At 39.5% G+C, this 21047-nt stretch overlaps 1 protein-coding gene across 5 annotated transcripts in view; it reads right to left on the bottom strand.

The window, feature by feature from the left end:
- NFX1 (nuclear transcription factor, X-box binding 1) overlaps window positions 1-21047 on the bottom strand; it is a 71626-nt gene that overhangs the window by 9685 nt on the left and 40894 nt on the right. The window contains exons 16-23 of one of the 5 annotated variants that reach the window (XR_012623942.1): window positions 20817-21047; window positions 20466-20539; window positions 16503-16604; window positions 13431-13472; window positions 12968-13066; window positions 6762-6828; window positions 3242-3276; window positions 1795-1940 (exon numbers count right to left, since the gene is read on the bottom strand). Coding sequence is in view for 2 of the 5 variants with exons in the window: in XM_074830499.1 (XP_074686600.1) it covers window positions 1795-1940; window positions 6762-6828; window positions 12968-13066; window positions 13431-13472; window positions 16503-16604; window positions 20466-20539; window positions 20817-21047 (761 nt within the window). In the remaining 3 variants the exon portion in view is untranslated. The other 4 variants (XM_074830499.1, XR_012623944.1, XR_012623943.1 and 1 more) reach the window with 4 other exon arrangements.

The following is a 21047-nucleotide window of genomic DNA, read 5'->3' as shown; positions in this document are numbered from 1 at the left end:
GGTGACTGTAAAAATCACCAACAGGGAAGCAGAGAAGGGCACTTGCAAGGATTCACTCGGAGTCTTATACTTCAAATGGCACCAGAACTGTAACTCAGATCAACTCTGACAGTCAATACTGGGAATGCTCTCTATGTGGTTAGACCCTGGCAACACTATACATTAGTGATTCCAGTGCAGCTAATATCACCAACTCTTACCGACGTGGTGGAATGATGATGGGGGCAGGGGCTGAGGGGAAAGCAGATTTGTGGTGTTTGCTCCTAGATATCCAGAACAGGAAGAAGTCCTGTTGGAGGAAGCTTTCCTAGCACCAAGGAGACTTTCTTACTCTGCTGACCAACCTGTATGGCGATGCTACCCATTCAATGACACAACGGGGGAGTGTGAAGAGAAAGAATGGTCTCTTTGCCTAGGATCATTTTGAATTATCGATACTCTGAGAAGCCCACAATAGAAATCTGTGGGGAATGCTGAGAATAGGATGAAACAAAATTAATCAAACCATTTGGACTTCCTGTTGACTACTAGCCCCTGGATTTGAAGAAGCTGTTGTGAAATACTCAAAAATATCATCCTGGAACTTGAGCTATCACTTGTCTGAGATTTTAATGTTTTTTGTGTCTTGAAGAAGTGGCAAATAAAAAGACAATAGAAAGAAGCTTTGGATGAATACACTGAAATAAGAAACATTGCTACATAGCTGAAGAATATTCTTAGTAGACCACTTGGTGTCTGTAAGAGTGGCAGAGGTGAAATAGCAGCATGTGTGTTCTGCACAGTATGCTGCTCTCTGAACAACACAAGGGAAGGAACAAGCATGCAATCTCTCTTAAAACCACAGAAAGGCCTACCATTCTCAAGTTGCAGGATATGTCTTTGTTTTTAAAGCATAGTCATCTCTTCTGCTCCTTTCTCTGACACCTTATCCTCTTCACTGATTTCTCACCCCCTCATCTATTTTCTAGTTATTTTTCTTAAATAAGCTTTTTCAAATATGATCTTTTTTCTTACTTTACTAGAAACAAAAAAGAGTATCTTAAATTCTTTCATGGAAACAGAAAGGGGTATCAAAGCAGTATTCCGTATCTCTCAGGAAAAAAAAAAACAAACCCAAGATTGTAGCGAAGTTACCAACCCATGAACAGGCTCAGGAGCAGCTCATGGCACTCTAGTAGCACAGGTGACGACATATATAACTATTTATAACTATATAACATATCTAACTATTTATAATTACAGTCAATATCTACTGTTAAAAACAACTGGTTGTCAAAGAACCACAATTTGACAGTGCTAAACTAAATATGCCGCTCAGAGTATAGTCCCTCAGCTAAAGAGGGAGTATACTCTGTGACAGTTTCAGATAAATGGAGAATGAGTAAGTTCAAATATCAGATTTTTTCAAAGAAGGTGCAAATTTAGGTATGACTTTTCAACCCAGCAATTAGTTTTCATAAAATTTTATGACATTTACTGTTTTTGATAACTCTATCAAATTTAACTGATGGCAAAAAGACAAAAAGTTACAGCTAAGATAAACAGCAAACAGTCTTACAAAATCTTTTATTAGCTTTTTTATTTCTAATTGGGTTTTCTTCTCTAAAGATTTATTTGGTAGTGGAAATAGAAGCCTATGAAATAATCAGTTTAAAAACTCCTTTAAAAACTTCTACTGGAAGTTACTGCATGTTACAAATTGCATTATAAACAAACTCATTCGAGTAAGTGATAAAAACATCCAATTATTAAAACTATAGTTAGTAGATTTGAAAACGATAATGAATTACGTACTTCACTGCAGTGATAACAACATTACGCTTTGGTTCGTTGTCATAGCTCACACTTTCAATGCCATAAACCTGAGCTAATTCATGGATGATTCTGCGGTGATCTCTGTTCATTGGTGGGTAGCAATGGCTCTTCTTTGTATGCTTGCCCTGAATTCAAGAGAAAAGGTTAAGGAAAAAAAAAGGTGAAGTTTTCTTTCAGGGGGGCCAGGGGGAAGAAAGGTTATTGTTGCAACTGTGTTCAAAAAAAACCAAAACCACCAAAGACAACAGAACACAACCCAAGAGCTATGGGCTGATCAGCTACACTTCAAAGCCTGAGAAAAAAATCATAGAGCAATTCCTTTTAGAAGCAATTTTTAGGTACATGAAGGAGAAAGTCCCTGGGGGTAGTCAATGTGGATTTACAGAAGGTCAGTCACCTAAATTAATGTAAAGACGACCACATGTAATAGAGCAAGCTATACATCAGAGCTACACTGTAGTTACCCTGTAAATAGAGAGTTAATATCTGTCTCCTCTTAGACTGTAAAACAGCTAAGTTATGAATAGTAACTGGACCAGAAACTGTGGTTAATCATTTCCATAAGTCTTCAGGGTAACCACATGCTGTCAGGATATAATTTTTACTTAATAATAAACATTAATAAGCCTCCCACCTATTACAACACTTCCGGCATATAGACAAGCGTTTGAATGAAGAAAACCCGACAGATTCTGTACCTATTTATGATGACTAGTAACACCTGCTTTAAAAAAGTGGTGATGGTTCCATACTCAGAAAAACATCAGAATTTCTGTCCATATGCAGACAGAGTTGGATGATGTAAATGTTTCCTGTCTTGTCTGTTTACATATCAACACTGACAACTTTGCTATGCTAGACGAGTACATAATGATGAGTCTGGAGGAACAGATTTTCATGAGGCAAAGTCACAGAGAGTTCCTCTGCCAGGTTTTCTGGTAACATTATGATAGATACAGCTAAACCTTATTAATGCTAAAATTTATATCAAAATCCTTTTAGTTACTAATTTATTCAGTTAAGCTGAAGTTGGTATCTACAAAGAGAAAAAAAGTCAGTGAAATGTGTAAGCATAAGTAACAGTAATCAGTATGAAAGACACAGTACTGATATACGTAGAGCTATCTGAATGCTTGATAGACTAGCATGCAAAATACTTTTAATACAAGTAAGTAGAGTTCTACATTTAGAAACAAAGAAAATAAGCCACAATTTTAGTCAGAAAGAATTTAGGAGTCATCATAAATAACTCAACACAGACTCAAGCATAAGGACGACTTATGGATCATGGCAGAACAACTAAAAACAGTCTCCTTGCATAATGCCATGTCAAACTCATTAATCCAGTCTTCAGCTACATAAAAAGGGGGAGTTGACTTGATCAGCTTGGACACAGGCCTAAATGAGCAACACTAGTAACACTTACCAGGTACAGAGACATGCCAAAGACAACATAAATACCTGTGGGTTGCAAGAAGAAACATGACTCTTACAAGGAGAAAATAAAGCCTCTGAGACTTCCAGAAATAAAATGTATGCAAGAAGAATTTGAGTAAAGAGCAGGTTAACTTCACAGTGCAGGGGACATGTTCCCTTTTACACTATACATGCCACTATTTTGCAGGAAAAGAAAGTCAGAGCATGGCCCCCACACACACTGTCACTCCTATCTTCAAGACAGGCAGGGAGGATACACGGAGCTACAGGCTGGTCAGCCTCATCTTGATTCCTGGAAAAGTAACAGAGCAGCTCATCCTGGAACCCACTTCCAGGCACATGAAGGACAAGAAACTCCTCAGGAGTAGTCAGCATGGCTTCACCACGGGGAAATCATGCTTCACCGGCTTGATAAACTTCTATGGTGACCTGACATGCCTGGTAGATGAGGGGAGAGCAGTGGCTGGTGTCTGCCAGGCCTTCAGTAAGTCCTCTCACACTGTCTCCCATAAGAACCTCGCAGCCCCTCAAGCTGCTGCTGTAGGGGCTGGATGAGCAGACAGTGAGGTGGATTGAACGCTGGCTGCACGGCCGGGCCCTGAGGGTGCTGATGAGCAGCACAAAGTCTAGTTGGAGGCTGGTTGGCCCTGGGAGGAGAGGAGAGGGGCCGCATACTGGTTCCAGTCCTGTTCAACATCTTCATTAGTGATCTGCACAATGGGGCAGAGTGTAGCTTCAGCCAGTTTGCCAGTGACACAAAGCTGGGAGGAGAGGCTGATGGGCCAGAGGGGCATGTTGCCATCCAGCACAAGATTGACAGGCTGGAGAAATGGCTGACAGAAACCTCGGGAAGTTTGTCAAGGAGAAGTGCAAAGTCCCACACCTGGGTAGTAACAATCCCACACACCAGTATATGGTGGGGGCCACCCAGCTGGAAAGCAGCTTGGCAGAAAAGGCTCTGGGGATCCTGCTGGACACCAAGTTGGACACGAGCCACTGATGTACGCTTGTGGCAAAGGCTACGGCTATCCTGGACTGCACTAGGCAAAGTACTGCCAGCAGGCTGAGGGAGGCGATCCTTCCCCTCTACACTCAGCACTGGTGAGGCCACCCCTGGAGTACTGTGTCCAGTTCTGGGCTCCCCAGTACAACAGAGACATGGATGTACTGGAGAGAGTTCAGTGAAGGACCGCGAAGATGATTAAGGGGCTGGAACATCTCTCCCTTGAGGAAAGGCTGAGAGAGTTGGGACTGTTCAGCCTGGAGAAGAGAAGGCTCAGGGAGATCTCATCAATGTGTATAAATACCTGAAGGGAGGGTGCAAAGAGGACGGAGCCAGGCTCTTTTCCATGATGTCCAGTGACAGGGCCAGAGGCAATGGACACAAACTGAAACACGGGAGGTTCCCTCCAAACATCAGGAAACACTTTTTACTGTGAGAGTGAGCAAGCACTGTCACAGATCGCCCCGGGAGGTTGTGGTCTCTCCATCCTTGGAGATACTCAAAAGCTGTCTAGACATGGTGCTGGGCAGCTGATTCTAGATGGCCCTACTTGAACAGGGGGTTTGTACAAGATGACCTTCAGAGGACCCTTCCAACCTCAAACATTCCACAGTTCTGTGAAACAACTACAGACTTGTGTAGCAGGGCACAAGTTGATCTGCTGTTACCAAATGGGCTCATGTGCAGAAGCACAGGAAGCTTGTAAGCAATGTGAATAATGCAGATCCAGAATGGGTGTCTAAACAGAAAACTGGTAATCAGGAATCTAAACATCTCAAGAAAGAATTTGATAGTCTTGTGAAAGTTAATATGTAACTAAACAGAGAATTTTATTGAGATTGTCACAGAACTCCTCAGGTAACTGTTGTGCTCGCCTACTGAAGACTTCATGAAATAAGAATGATTTCTTATCTGCATTTGCATTATAATATATAGCTACCAAGCTTCAAGGCTTGTGTCACTTACCTTTGGTGTTCAGAAAGAAATCTCTTCCCTTTTGAAATATAATTTGACTTCTGGGGACTTCTTGTACCTTATGGAATAGCAATTCCCAAGAGCCTGAGGGGCAGGATGGTGAGGAACTGATCCTTGAGATATTGAATTGTCACACGGGCTTAACTGGTTCATCCTGATCGTGATAAAAGCTTAAGTAACCACTGGGTAATTCTCCCTTTAGGTCAGACAAGGAACAGATTGTCACATCTGGTTTGCTTTCATTCTTCCGTTCTCTTCTGCAATGTAGATGCTCTTCAATACATATGATCTGTCTGCTTCGCAGGATCATTATTTAACAAATAGTTGATTACTGCTGAGAACTAAAGCACTGCAGATGCTTTCGCGCTCTCTGGTTTTGTTGTTCTGTCATATTTGATGTCACTAATCCATTGTATACTGCAAATTCAAGACCTCTGGTTGCTCTTTTTTTTAAAATATATATTACCTATCTTGGTTTGATACTAGTATAGGCATATACATTGGTATACACAGTTGTCATATATATAGAAATACATATGTATGTACGCACTTGTGTACATATGTATGTATAATAAAGGCAGTATATGAAGGTATATGTAAAATTGGAGAACCACAGGCAACACAACACTGGGCAGAACAACTGTTCTATGCATCTACTACCAAGTGTCAGGTTGGAGAGGCCTGAAGATTAATTAGACAGATGGCCCCCTTTTAGACTTTCATTCCAATGTGGAAAACAATGGGCAAGAACATCAGACAGGTTGACAAACACAAATATTAAGAAACATCATACATAAAAAAGAAGGAATAAAGTTATGGAACTGTCCTTAGAGGGTAGAGGGAAGGAGATTAATGCTTTCTATAGAAGGTTAACTTTTTCTTGAGCTAAGGGCAACTGAGAATAGTATGGCTTACACTGTCCTTTGAACCACATATACTGGGTCAGATGTGGTGCAGCAGCAAGTCAGGAGTATGCTAACCTGCTAGGCCTGAAGGCAGAATTCTGCTTTCACTGAAAAACCTGTGGTTGTGTCTGTGGTATTAACCTAAGTATACTGGAGTCTGCCAAACAACTGTGGCTGAATCCAAGTCTCCTTATAGAAGGAGAAGGACTATCTCACACACTAACAAACACAGGAAGACATCCACAAATTTGTGAGCAAGTTCCATTACAGGTACCAGAAGAGTCTAGGCTTTTGTCCTCAAATTCTGAACTTTTAAACGCCACCTTTGACAATTAATACTTTATTACTGGAGATCCAAAAATGAATGATAATTCATTGATGCATTCAAGCATAGCACTGGTTGAATCTTTTAAAAAAAGCTTGGCTGTCACCAAAATGTTCCTTAACTACTATGTCTCCTAAAAATTTTGTTCTATTTATAATTAAGTTGTGCCCCCTATTGGAGCCCAAACTGATCTAGTGTCAACTCCTAACTATTAGTATTAATAAAGTTTAACAACAAACTCCCCCCAAACTAAATAAAACTGTTTCTTATAATAAGCCATACAGAATATCTGAATACTGACCTTATTCACAGCTTCCACAAGCATCCTCATTTCCTTCTCAATGTCACTGACAAATTTTAAATCCTTCCTGCAAGAACAGCATTGTAGGTAAATGAGGCAAGAAAGCTCACAAAGATACAATACCTTCACCTTTTGTAACATTATTTTCAACACAAACAAAATTAAAGAACTCAATTGACTGAAGCAGAAGCAGGAGTGAGAGCACATTTTGATTTATATATTACACTATTTACATTTAAAAAAATTTAGTATGTCATCACTATTACAAAAATCGTGAATTTTTTTCCCTTCAACTCTTGGAACCCAGCATAAAATTCTATGATATAACTCTACCATCTGACAATACAATTCTACATTTTCAAATGGATAATGTAGATTTTAAAGTTGCTATTTCAGTGTTTTTAAATTACTTGTCATTAAGGCAATTAACTGATTAGACACAAAAATGGGGATTGGGTAAACAGAGCAGACTTCCAAGACAGAGGAAAAGTGCACAGACTTTGGTCTTCAACTTGACTAGCATAACAAATTAAGAACAAAAGAAGCATAAGGCTACTTGCAAGCAAACAAAATGTTCTTGACATGAGATATTAAGGATTTTTTTTTTTTTTTTACCTTGTGTAATCACAGTAGGTGAAGTCTTTCACATAAGGGTGAGCTTTGTTCTCTGTTCTTAAATAAGCAAGTAAACTAACTCCAAAAGTAAGGTTGTTATTTGTTAGAGCACCATCTCCATGAGGAAAAAAGGTTACCTGAAGATTTCATATCTCAAAGCTGGTTAGTAGAAAATAACCTTACTTCTTCAAAAGTAGGCACCATTCCAACCCAACACAACACCACTTCGTGAATGATGTCAGAACTTCATCAGTCAAGAAGTGCCTACCAAAGCAGGACAGGCACTACCATCTATGGTAGATGCCCTACCAAGGTTCTGGATGATGAAGTGAATGTATCATCAAAGACCAAGTGGTCTCAAGCAAACACGTGAAATGGCAACATTAAGTAGCTTGGCTACCAACAGCACTTGATCACTGGTATGATGGACTCAGCCTATCACTGGAAAACCTTCAAGATTTTGTAACAGTGAATGGACACTGTATGTAATTATCACAACTCCTGGATGTTCAGTGGAGAAAAGTATCGCATTGGGAGAATTGCAAAAAGGACCTGGACTTGCCAAATTAAAAAGAAAGGGGCATCCAGACACCTAGGCTACAGGATGGATTGAGTACATGAACAGTACAGAAACTGATTTCATGGACAACACTTAACATCCCTATTTCCAATGGCTCCCTAAAGACTAGAAGCAGGACCTTACTCCCTTTTGCTTGTAACATACTACACAATGGCAGAATTGTAACTACCCATATGTGTGTTCAAAGGGGAGGCAAGTGTTTTCTGTGCACTTAGCACCTCCAGAATCTTTCATAGAAAAGAACTTAATGAAAAAACAACCCTGAGCCACCTGATGATCTGAATGAGCCCCAACCTACAGACTGTTCAGACAGGAACAACACAGGGCAGGCCACTGCAGATGGTGGGAGAGACAGAACAATTGCTTTTTCTTTGGAATCACCAAGAAGATTCTGAGGGAGCATAATTTGAGTTGAGGAATCTTCAAGGAAATAGTGAACTTCAGTATTCCTTAATCTGAAAGTTTACTTTGAAGAGGTACCTGCAACAAACATCTGGATTGGCCTAGAGAGTTCTGGATGCATCAGTGTACAGCTGAGGCAATCCAACAGGAAGATATAATCTTCTGTATCGAGATTTTCAGAGTGAAGAACAGTACTTCAGGCTGTTTACTCCTCTGCTACCAAGGCTGACAAAGCACAAGAGTTTCTTTAAAGTATCAAACTTCCCATTAATGAAACAGTAAAGAAAAAATAAAGTCTCTTTTCAATAGTGTGCAGTCTTTCCATTCCAAATGTGGTAGCAAACATCATTAGACTGCCATGACATAAGAGGAGCGGAGTGTCAGGTCAACATGCAAAGAAGTATACTCTTTATTCGTAGCTATACAGAAGCATGAACCCACACTTCACTGAAGGGCAAAAAGAAGCTTGCAGTTGCCAAGAAACATTGGCAAGCATGACTGTAAGCAAAGGTCTTGAAAGGCCAAGGGTAACAAACTACCCATTCAGATGAGGAAGAAAATGAAGCCTGTTGTAAATCTTTTCACAAGAAGATGACAAAAAAAAAGTCCTGCAGGTTCAGTCATCTCTGTATGATCCTGATCAGATACCTGGGTGAGTAGGGACAGTAAGAACTGGCTACTGCTTACTTCTCACCTGTACTTGTGTCTAGTTCTGGTCTTGCAGTTTCAGGTTGCTTGTTTTGATGTCTCATCTGCTTGCTCATATCCTGTTTGGAAAATTTCATTTGTGGAGCTGGAATTTGCCTGTATATTTACAAATTAACCAATGTACAATTCGTACTGTCCTATCAAAATCAAATGGAGTGTCTCCACTTCCCAGGATACTGATGAGTATCTACTACCCAACTGGAGTATTTTCTCAAGGATTTTTAATTCTTTTGGGTTACTTATCTGAGCTCTTACAATAAGTTTTCCCAGTTTTGTCAAGTGTGTTGTCTGTTGTTTTATTTTAAAAGGAATATTGTTACTGCTTACTAGGGCAGAAATCATGATTTGCACACAATTCTTTCCATTAAGCTATTTATGACTGGTTATGGCCAGACAACCAGCTAACTGCTCACTCTGAGCTCCTGTGTTCTAACCTGCAATAGACACACTTAATGAAAAATAAGGTACAGTAAAATGAAGTGGTTCTTAGAATAAACACATCCGATCTGACAGTGGGTATACTGAAATTCTATAACGTGGGACTTGAAAGTCTCTTCTGTGCAGTGTCTAAAAATGGTGTACATTAGGCTTTTCCCCTCCTCACATTGCATGTAAGCAAGAGCAGGTCTACTGCCATTTCAGTTCCTCTCAACCACACTACTTCATAAGAGTGTTCCTCATTACTTGTTTTTTCACTGTAGTGCGTGCTGTATAATTTTTCCTTTTCCCAGATTTTGCCGCCTTTGCCAAAACCCTCCTTATTCTTGTAACGCTTTCCAGTACAAGACTCTCCTCTAAGTTGCTGACATTCCAGGCTTGCAGTTTGCCAGCCATGTTTGAGAAGCTTCCCTCACTGCTCCTTCCTTCAGGGTTCAGTTCTTGTTTAAAAAAGCTACAAAGGTCTCTTACCCCTAAACCTGTACACTGCTCCTATTGTCAGATCACACACAGGAGTGTTTGCTCTGCCTTCATTGTTTACAACAACATGTGAAGGGTTAACTCTTGGGAAGACTGGATAATAGGATGTCTACAAAGGACCCATCTCCCTCTATCTCTCTAGACTTAACTATCTGATCCAAGATTTCCTTGGTCCATACAGCTGCTGTGGGGTCTTGCACAGCCAGTGACAAAATAAGAAATTCTATTCTGTTTAGTTCCATGTGGCCAGATATTCCAGATGTCCTCCTCTCCTTCTCCAGTAGTCTTAATTCATCAAATAGCAGCCTTAGCATCATCCCTGTCAAACTGGGCATTGATACCTGTGTCAGTCTACCCTCCAACTTCATGTCAGCAGGCCAACTTGAGCATTTGCTTTTTCTCTGTGTCTATTTCTCAAGCATTTTAGAGAGATCAGTGCTGAAGTGTCCACACAGTGGATCTGTACCCCCCGATCTGTACTCAGTTGTGCTGGTACAGTCATCCTCGTGCTAGAAGACTGATTCCCATTGGCAGCAGGATATCTCCTCATGTAAAGCTGTATGGTGTAAAGACTTATGTTCCGACAGATTCTGTAAAACCCATCAGCAAGACTGGCTGCAGCAGCATTACCATGCTATTCCTGGTGCTCCCTTCTCCTGTCACTCTCCTACAAAGGAGATATATCCTGGCATACTTCCACTTACTCATCTTCTTCCTGTTACCTGGAGTTGTACTGCATCTTGGAGCTTTAGAGTTCTGTAATTAAAGATTACAGCTCAAAATCAGGAGTTCTCACAGCTTTCTCAAGTCTTCTCATTTGTAGACATGCATTTTTTTCAGCCTTTGACAATGTATCACCTTCACAGATCAATGGATTGCCTAAACAAATTAATATCACAGCATTCTACTCATGGTTTTTGGCAGCAGCTGCCTTTTTGAGGCAGTGACCCTGAATGCACAGGAAGGTGGCTGTCATATTTCTCATCATTCTGAGATCACATACATAGATGTATAACTTATGCCCTGCAGAAAATCACAAGCCCTGAACTTTTGCATTACTTGAGGGACCTGCTCGAGCAAGAATCAATGCATCTGTCAAAACCTACACAGAATGCTGAGTTACCTGAAAAAAATACTCTAACGGATACACTTTGCAGGTCCTGCCACTATGAGGGAAACTCAGACCTTTTGCAAGGCTGCTGAGATAAAGATCATCAAGAGCAGTCAAGGAATTAAGGTCATAAAACCACAGCTTTACAAATTGCTGCTCATGTAGAAGAGAGATATGTTAATACAGGGAGAAGCTCACTTATCTTGAAGACTAGATAAATAAAATTCAGTAATTCAATGTGCAAAGTCATTGACTTGAGGACTAACAGAACCTTTGCTTTAAGCTGTGAATCAGTAAGAATAGCCTGGCTGCATTAGTTTATTGTGAATTACCAATATAAAGTGGCTACAAAGGAGATTTAAGTAAAATTGCAGAATGACTGAGATACCGGATATTAGGCTAATATTAGGATATTAAGAAGTATTTCTTTACAGAACGGGTTGTTAGACGTTGGAATGGGCTGCCCAGGGCAGTGGTGGACTCCCCATCCCTGGAGGTGTTTAAGAGTCGGGTTGACAAAGCGCTGAGGGATATGGTGTAGTTGGGAACTGTCAGTGTTAGGTTAATGGTTGGACTGGATGATCTTCAAGGTCTTTTCCAAGCTTGATGATTCTGTGATTCTGTGAGATATTTCCATAGAGAAGCATGGAAGCATTAAGGCTACTTTTCAAGGTATCTGTTAGACCATCTGCAACACAGTGCATGATCCTGGTCAGTTCTGTTCATGAAAGATGAGCACTGCACTATTGCCTCCTGTCAGCTATTCTCTACCCAGACTGGGTTGTGTTCCAAAAAGAGAGGGGACTACACACACACACAACACAAGATCTTCAACACAGTAAAAAAGTGAAAATGTGCACTTTGTTTTCTGAAAGAGGTAGAAAAAAAGATATTCTATATACACTTAAGAGAATAGTCGTTATAAAATACAACTTAAGTGCAAATACTAATAAAACAGTACCTCCGCAATGAGAACATTCAGCTCTTATCTTGCAGTAGGCTAACCAGTTGGAAGTAAAGCAAGAGGTGATTTAAATTCTGTGTGGCTATTTATGTGAAATTTTCACTTGTCTCAAAACATCAGCAAATTAAAGGATTTTCAAGTAGAAAACATCCTCACAAAAATATGAAATTTATATATCATTAGTGAAGCAAGAGCAAAACAGATTCAGCTCTTCTAAAAACTTAGACACACACACAAGAGTAAAAACTTCTTAGATGTCACTTACCATTCAGCATCTTTTTAAAAACGTATCTGATCCCTCCCTGTCACTCCAGATTGCATAGTATTTATTAGTGTGATGCTTTTCATATTACCTTGACTTTCTATTGCCTCATTTTCAGATGTTTCAGTCTAGCAGCCCTCTTTGCAGTCAGCACTGGCAGGCTTAGCTCTGCATCAATCAAGTGTTTTATTACTTCCATTTCTTTATTTTTAAAATAAAGGCAGTAAAGCAAAAAAAGAAATGAGAGCATGTTTCATTACTTAGCTATTCACTTTTGTCTTTGTGTTGAAAAGTTTACAAGGAGCACCAAGATGGGAGTTGGTTGTGTATGAAAGCAGTGTAGATGTGGGAAGTAGAGGTACTGATTTGTAGTGAGAAAAATGATGGAAAGTGATGGTCCCATTCTAAATCTGGTCCTGTTAGAGAACAAAGCAAACCGTCAGGCACTTTTTACTTTTCAGGTTCTCATTTTGGAGGTCTTGAAAAGTGCACATCACTTCCTTTGCCTCAATTATCACCTACTACCAAGGCTGGAGAGAGGAGTAAACATGGACATTTTTACAAGAGTAAATAGAACTATTCAGCATTTCCCACCTTGCGCTCAACACTGTTTACCTATGACGCCTGTCATCATTAGAACACGTACCTCGCATCTTCTTTTAAAAGGTCACTGTACTTTGGTCCAGAAGAACGGATGTTAAAAGGATCAGAATTATCATCTATTTCAAGAGCCTCAGCAAGACGCCTACATTTGAGGGTAGGAGGGAAAAAAAAGAACATAACAAAAATACAACCGAGCAAAAATAAACACACTAATCCCCCCAGTCTCCCAAACATGTTGTCATTGAGGAGTACAGATATGGGTTACTAATACACATGCACAACTTGCAAAAGATGCAGTCTGTACATTTGAAACTACTCACTTAGGACTTTTCACTAGAATATTGTAGGAATATCTCAGATCACTCAGTACAGATCCCTATAATAGAGGAATCATCTCCACATTTTTGGTTCTCTAGGTCATGCAGGAAAGAATTTTTTTTTTTTTAAACACATAGCATTAACTTTCTGAACTTGGACTTCTGAAAAAAAGCAAGTTCATTACCCACCTGTTCCTCTGAAGAGCTAAGCATTCTTCATCACATTGCAACCTGAATTACGAAAGAAAAATACAATTAGAATTGCTGTTGTTACTCATACTTTCCAAACTGTGGCTTTGTTGGTGTCATATTATCACAGCCTAAAAAAGTAAGAAGAGTGTGTGAGAATAGTTTGTTGTATCAGGTGAGATAATACAGATAAAAACAAACAACCACCAAAGATCTTTGAGACACAAGACCTTCTCCAGGTCTTGAACAGAAGCAGCAATTACCAAAGCCACACAGAAGTTGAGAAAAACAAGTTCTGAATTAGATTTTTTTATACTGGTAAATCAGATAATTTGAAGAAAAAAAATATGCAGTTGATATCAGCATTGAAGGGATGCTAGGAAGGATGTGAAATTAGCAAAGGAAGATGTGTCAAGGTCACTTCTATGCATCAGAAAAAAAAGACGAAAGTTAGCTATGCATATGGAAGATTACGTTGCACCATAAAAATCAGTATTTCAACTGAGCCATGACTCCTAGTGCCAGTAGTTATGAATTTCAGTTTTCTGCCTCATTTTTAAAAGATATTGTATATTTTATTTTAAGAGATAAAAATCTCAGAGAAAGATCAAGATTTCTCTAGAATTTCACAGTTGCAGTTACAAACTACTGCCCCTTAGACTGCATAAGTGAGTTCATTCTGTTGATGACAGTTCCTTGATTTCAAACAAATAATTTCTACAAGGGAAACGGGTTCATTCAGTGACTTGTATTATGTTTGGAGACACACAGCTATAGGATCCAGAACTTCTGGTGGTTTTTTTGGAGGCAGAAGAAAGCTAACATACTTGCATTATAAGATCACCCTGTTACTGTTTAATATCATTTGTGGAAGAATCATTTTCTCCTCCTCTAAAAGAGGAATGTAGCCAATTTAGAGAAGCTACTCTAGGACTGATCAAATTTGTCACAGAAAAACCCCCAAACCCTAATAAGCTAACCAAACTAAAGTATAAAATGTCTACAGATAGGACTAGAGAGAAAAACCAAGAAAGGAAATCTGATTTGCATAAAATATTTCTGAACAATTTGCATGAAGTATTCTGCCATTGTAAATAGAGCAAGCAGATTTGTAAGTTACTTTGAAAAGAGTGGAGTTGAACAATAAATTAGAAATTTAAGAATAAATATTTTATGTGTCGCCATCTCTTTTACCCCCCAGTCCAGTATTTGGTAGATGAAGAGAGCAGGGAAGGAAGAATACTTCCCTTGACTGTCCTTGAATGAAGGCTACCTGCCACAGTTCACATATCATATCAGGAAAGATTTGCATGAAAAAAAGTCATCTCTGGTAATTTCAACTATTCAAGGAAAGGGCAGCATAAGTCTGCCCACACAGAAAGGTGTGCAGCAGTGACTACAACACAACTTATATCACATGCTGCAAAGTCTGGGATACCAACAGAGACACGGTATCTCAATTGCTCTCCTGGCAAGCATAATCTGTTATGACAGACCTGCAGCTTCAGTAGCTGAAAAAGCCACTCCCCCTGCTTCTACCACCCCACACCTCCATCCTCCCCCACTGAGTTCTAGCACTGCCAAATGGTTGTTTTCTTTAAACAGTGACTTTTTTTTGAGAAACTGAAGTTGGCTTCATATTGTTGAGTATATTTGTATCTGGTTGGCATTATGATAGAAATAGGAATAAAGTAGTTGAGGCTTAACCTGGGTAAAGCAGAGATTATTCTACAGTAATTCTAGGAGACAAAAATTAATGCTTATATTGTACATTTTTGAGTATTCAATTAATTGAAACAAACAGGGTAGGCTAAAAAAAGACTCAATTACTGTTTCCTGTTTGTGTCTTTCTTATACCATGCTTATACAGTACTAATACCACGCTCTTTGAAGTTGCATGCAGGAATCAGTACAGCTCTCCCTGTTTCACCTTGTCTTTTCTCCCCCATCTTCTGAAGTATGACATTGGCCCAACTAGAATGAAGCTGGAGACTGCAAGGAACAGATGCTCTCATGCGTCATTTCTGGTGCTAGTTCAACTTGCCCATACATTCGGAGTCAAAATTATTTCAGTGTAGTACATTATCCAAAATGCCTTGGTAATAACATGCTACAATTTCATAGACATTACACAGATAAGCAGAACAGAATGACTAGCAAAAGTTCTTGAAGTATGCTGGTAGTAACTTTTGATACAGGAAGTCACGAAGCAACTGTATGGGAAATTTCACTACTTTGACTATACACAATATAAAGGAAAGTTAGATTTTAACACATGTAACAGACTGACTCTGAAATAATCAAATTCACAATTAAGAGAGTGGAGAGATGGTAAAAGAAAATGAACTAAAACCAGAAATTAGGGACTTCAAGGGCAAAGACTTCAGGAAACCAAGTTTCTGACAGAAAGATATTGGAGAAACTTGGCAATTCTTTGAAGAAATGATACTAAAAGTAAAAAGACAAGCTATTCCAATCCTGAGGAACATCAGGAGGAACAGAAAAATCTCCAAACTTAAGCCACAAGCGCTTTTGTGACTTAAAAGCAGATTTGCAGGGCCAGCCAGTATGAGAACACAAACGCGCCAATCAAGCTGAGATACAAATGTAAGAAATCTAAAAAGGGTAATAGAAAAATATTATAAATTTTAACATGATGATTAGGGGAAAATATGCCCTATTAATCATCCAGGAAGGAATGACGGATGCTGAAACAGAGGATAACAGCAAAAAGTTATACTGTCTAGAAATCTGAAAAAAAACAGAGGAACTCTAAGGAGTTTGCTGGGTAGAAAAACTTTGAAACCACAATTATATTGTTCCATACACAATTATAACAACAAACCAGCCAATGATAGATGACTCATTCTACATGAAAGCAAAACCATAACCCACTAAAGGAATTGCACAATACTCTTTTACCAGTATTGTTACAGTAGAGACAGGCTACTTAAAGTCTTCCTATTTTAGCTCACAATGGTATTTTGCTCACAATATTATGTACTTTCCACATCGTCTATGTTTAAGGTACACACAAGAGTTTCCAGTATGTTTTTACATGTATCTCCTTACCTGGCCTGCTTCATTTCTTTTTTCGTAATAAGCCTACTGATTTCCACTGAATCCCCAAGCTGTAGATCTGTTAACTTAGTGGCTATAGATATAGCAGCTATTCTGAAAAAGAAGAGCATTAGATTTCATTTGAGGCAACACATAAACCTTTGAAAAGGTGTATAAAGCTGCAGATTTAAACCCCCAAGTGGAAGACGACAGTTTCCTCCTCAAAATACGGAATGGGACTCTAATTCCACATCACCTAGTTTTAGGAATCTAATCTAGCTACATAAATTAAGGTTACTCTCTCTCATCTCCCTCAAGCAACTAGAAGCAAGACTAACAAATGGACATACTTCAGGGAATTTTTCAGAACATCAATTCTAAGCAAGTCTAAACTAGGCAATGCGAATATTCTTTCTTCTCACCTGCTTAATATTCAAACTACAGCTGACTGTATAGCTTTAATTGCCTTTTTAACTTTTGTGTGATTCTTCCTTAACTGTGTGCAACTAAAGCCTGTAAAGTGAATTTACAAAGTACTTAGAAATTTGCTTAGAAAATGTGGATGATATAAGCCCTAAGGAAAGAGCAAAATGCCTACTGAGACTATTACAATTTTCTTTATAAAGATTCTTCACCACTTCCTTCAACAACAAGCCTTCCCAGTCTGATTTTCTTGCTAAAATTTCTATAAATTAAATATACAAGTTTTTAGTGAAAATCCCACATCATTCTCAAAAAAAATACTGGAAATGGAACATTCTATCCTCTGAATCATTTTTTCTGTTAAATTCATATAAAAGGATATGCTTGCCTCTATGTTTTGCATCACATTGAGAGAACTAGTCATCTACCAGGACAGAGGATAATCATATTACATAAAAACAAAAAGCACTGAGAGGCACCATCAGCTTCATATTTATCAGGTGGTGACAAAGTCTAAGTAATAGGCTATTAGATGATATGACGTCATCATTTCTATCATGTGTCTATCATATAGCAGCACACTCCCTTCCCTGTTCCCTTGGGTATTCATTCACTGACAAAGCTCAAGGCTGTTTCATCACTCCTGTAAAGTTTTTGAGAAAACCTGAACACCCCATTAACTTGCTGACCTTTCCACAGTAGTACTACAGGAGTTAATTTGTTGTGTTTGGTTTTCTGGCTTTCGGGGAGGGTTTTCTGATGTTTTTTTTGTTTGGTTGCTGTTTTCTTTTTCCTCCCCAAGTGTGTAGATGGAGGGGAAAAAAGCCAAACCTAACCCCCACAAAATCAGAATATTTTAATTTTTCAGCAACCTGAAGAGTTGGAGTTACACAAACTTCACTGGCATTAAAAGCTGCTTTTATTAATAGCACATGGGCCAAGAGTAATTAGTAAACATATATGAACACATTTGAACAGATACAAATGCTTGCATTAAACTGATTGTTTCTTTCCCTTCCTCTTGGACTTGGGCTCTGATTAGATAAATATATACATACGTGTTCAGCTTATGCACTCAAGGACTCTCACTGACTTCAAAGAACCATTTTCCTTGTATAAATACTTTTGCAGTGCTTGAGCTATAGCAGCAGTGGAGAAATAACAGCCTTAAAAAATTTGGACTTTTAATTATGTTACCTTCCCAGCTTATCATTTTTGACAAGCATGTGGCAATTTAAACTGGTATTTCAAAGTTGAGTCAGTCTTCTGATTTGAGTTAGATGTTAACAAAAACATCCCCCTTTTTCTCTAAAAAAGAAAAAATGATCACCACTCCCACAAGTCTCTCTTGCATTCAACTAGACTACAATTGTTCTTCACTGTTTCTGATTAGCACATTCTTCTCGTTTTCATTAGGTACTATTAAGCACCTCTTACAGAGATGTTAAGCCATCTTCTGTCAGAGTTTGAATATGGACACTGTTCAGCAGGAACAAAGCAGTATATCCTAAACTGGGCTAGTATTGGGCCCTCAAATAGCATTTCCAAATAAAGCAATCTTTAGGAAGCTTTCTTTGAAAGACAGGAAGAATCTGTGACTGCTGTCCTATCAACTGGGATGCAGAGCAGAACTCTGGTTGCATATCAACTCTCTAGATTAATTTCTTAACTACCTCTCAATCACAACCTCAGAGTAAGCTTTTTTTTTTAAATCGTTATTACTCCTTTGCTATTTTCATGTCAAAAGTTCCAAAGCCCTAATTTTCTTCTTTTCCTTGTCCCTTTCTCACCTTCTCTCATAAGAAAGAGAAGTAAGTTTAGAAATAGGATTTGGAGACAAATCTATTGCAGTAAATGGAGTTGGGTAGGACCCTGTTCTATGATGGGGTTACAGCTTTGATGGATAAGGGAAAAGCAACTGATGTCATCTATGTGGACTTGCTCAAAGCATGTGACACCATCCTGCACAACACCCTTGTCTCTAAACTGGAGAGATGTGGGTGTGATGGATGGACCACTCAGTGGATAAGGAATTGGCTGGATGGTCTCACTCAAAGAGTTACGGGTCAGCAGCTCAGTGTCCAAGTGGAGAGCGGTGACAAGTGGTGTTTCTCAGGGGTTGGTGTTGGGCCCAGTGCTGTTTAACATCTTTGTTGGTGACATGGACAGTGGGATTGAGTGCACCCTCAGCAAGTTTGCTGACGACACCAAGCTGTGTGGTGCAGTCAACACACTGGAGGGAAGGGATGGGCCATCCAGAGGAACCTGGACATGCCTGAGAGGTGGGCCCATGTGAACCTCATGAAGTTCAACAAGGCCAAGTGCAAGGTCCTGAACATGGGTCAGGGCAATCCCAAGCACAAAAACAGGCTGGGGGATGGGTGGACTGACAGCAGCCCTGAAGAGAAGGACTTAAGGGTATTGGTGGATGAACATTAAGTATGAGCCAGCAATGTGTGCTCGCAGCCCAGAAAGCCAACCATATGCTGGGCTGCATCAAGAGAAGTGTGACCAACAGGTCGAGGGAGGTGACTGTCCCCCTCTACTCTGCTCTCGTGAGACCCTACATGGAGTACTGTGTCCAGCTCTGGGGCCCCCAGTGTAAGAGAGACATGGACCTGCTTAAGTGGGTCCAGAGGAGGCCACGAAGATGATCAGGGGCCTGGAGCACCTCCCTTATGAGGACAGGCTGAGAGAGTTGGGGTTGTTCAGCCTGGAGAAGAGAAGGCTCTGGGGAGACCTTATAGCAGCCTTCCAGTACTTAAAGGGGGCCTACAGGAGAGATGGGGAGGGACTCTTTAGCAGGGAGTGTGGTGACAGGATGAGGGGTAACTGTTTTAAACAGAAAGAGGGCAGATTTAGATTAGATAGAAAGAAGAAATTCTTCACTGTGAGGGTGGTGAGACACGGGAACAGGTTGCCCAGAGAATTTGTGGTTGCCCCCTCCCTGGCAGTGTTCAAGGCCAGGTTGGACGGGGCTTTGAGCAACCTGGTCTAGTGGAAGGTGTCCCTGCCCATGGCAGGGGGGTTGGAACTAGATCATCTTTAAAGATCCCTTCCAATTCAAACCATTCTATGACAACTCAGTTTGCATATTAAGAACTGAAAGTTAAGATGCCAAAGCTCTCCTGCCTAAATTTAGCTATTTCAGAATTACTTTAAATCACTCTTTAGCTTCCATCATCTGCATTGACTAGGTTCCACCACACATTAAAGGAAACTTAGCAACTCACACATGGATTGCTATATGTAATCACCTATATTCAGAAGCCTGAATCTGGACCTGCCCAATTATTCTGTATCTAATTGCTCTATGTGGGTAGAGCAGAGTTCCATAGACGGAAGATTCAAGCTTTGACGCAGCACCACAGTTAGACTAACAACGATGAAAAGAGGAATGTTCAGGGGAATATAAAAAAAAGAAACCATGTGAAAGTACAAAAAAACCTGAAAAAGCTTGTGAATTAAATATATTCAGTCAAGCCTGAAATTTAATAAAATGGCAAAGAATTAAGTCCAGTAACGAATTAAAAGAATCATTACAGTACAAACCTTTGATATGTATTAGATGCTTCTGAGCAAATCATACTCTCCTTTCTTCTTCCACATTCACACTGAAGATCAACCTGTTTCATCACACAAGAGAGCAGCTTTTTAAAACTTTCGTCTTTTTATGGCCATGGAGGGGTTGAGGCAGGTAAATTTTTTCCTTTAAAAAGTCCCATTTTAGTGGAATAATAGCCAATTAAAAGTGATGAATATTTTTTTTAAAAAAAATCAATATTATAAGTTTACAGAAAAAATGTCATGCTATCAATGTACAAACATGTCTCCTTGTCACAACAGTTACTGGCTGATAATTAAACCATACAACTGACAGTGAATTTTCTTTGGGTATCTAACCTTTGCACAGCAGGATGTTGTCGGACAGGGTGAAGAAGGATGACATGGAGCCATACAGGGATGATTACAATATAGCCTTGGAATAGTACATGGCTGTTTACACTCTTCATCTATAAGACATTCTCCTTTATGACAGATTCTTTTACATTTGTGCATTCCACATTTTAACATTTGATTGCAGCGAAGTCCACAGGAAATGTCAGTGAGATGACAAGGAATATTACTTCGCAG

Source organism: Strix aluco, chromosome 1, assembly GCF_031877795.1.
Source record: "Strix aluco isolate bStrAlu1 chromosome 1, bStrAlu1.hap1, whole genome shotgun sequence".
NCBI lineage: Eukaryota > Metazoa > Chordata > Aves > Strigiformes > Strigidae > Strix > Strix aluco.
This window is presented reverse-complemented; position numbering and strand designations above follow the sequence as displayed.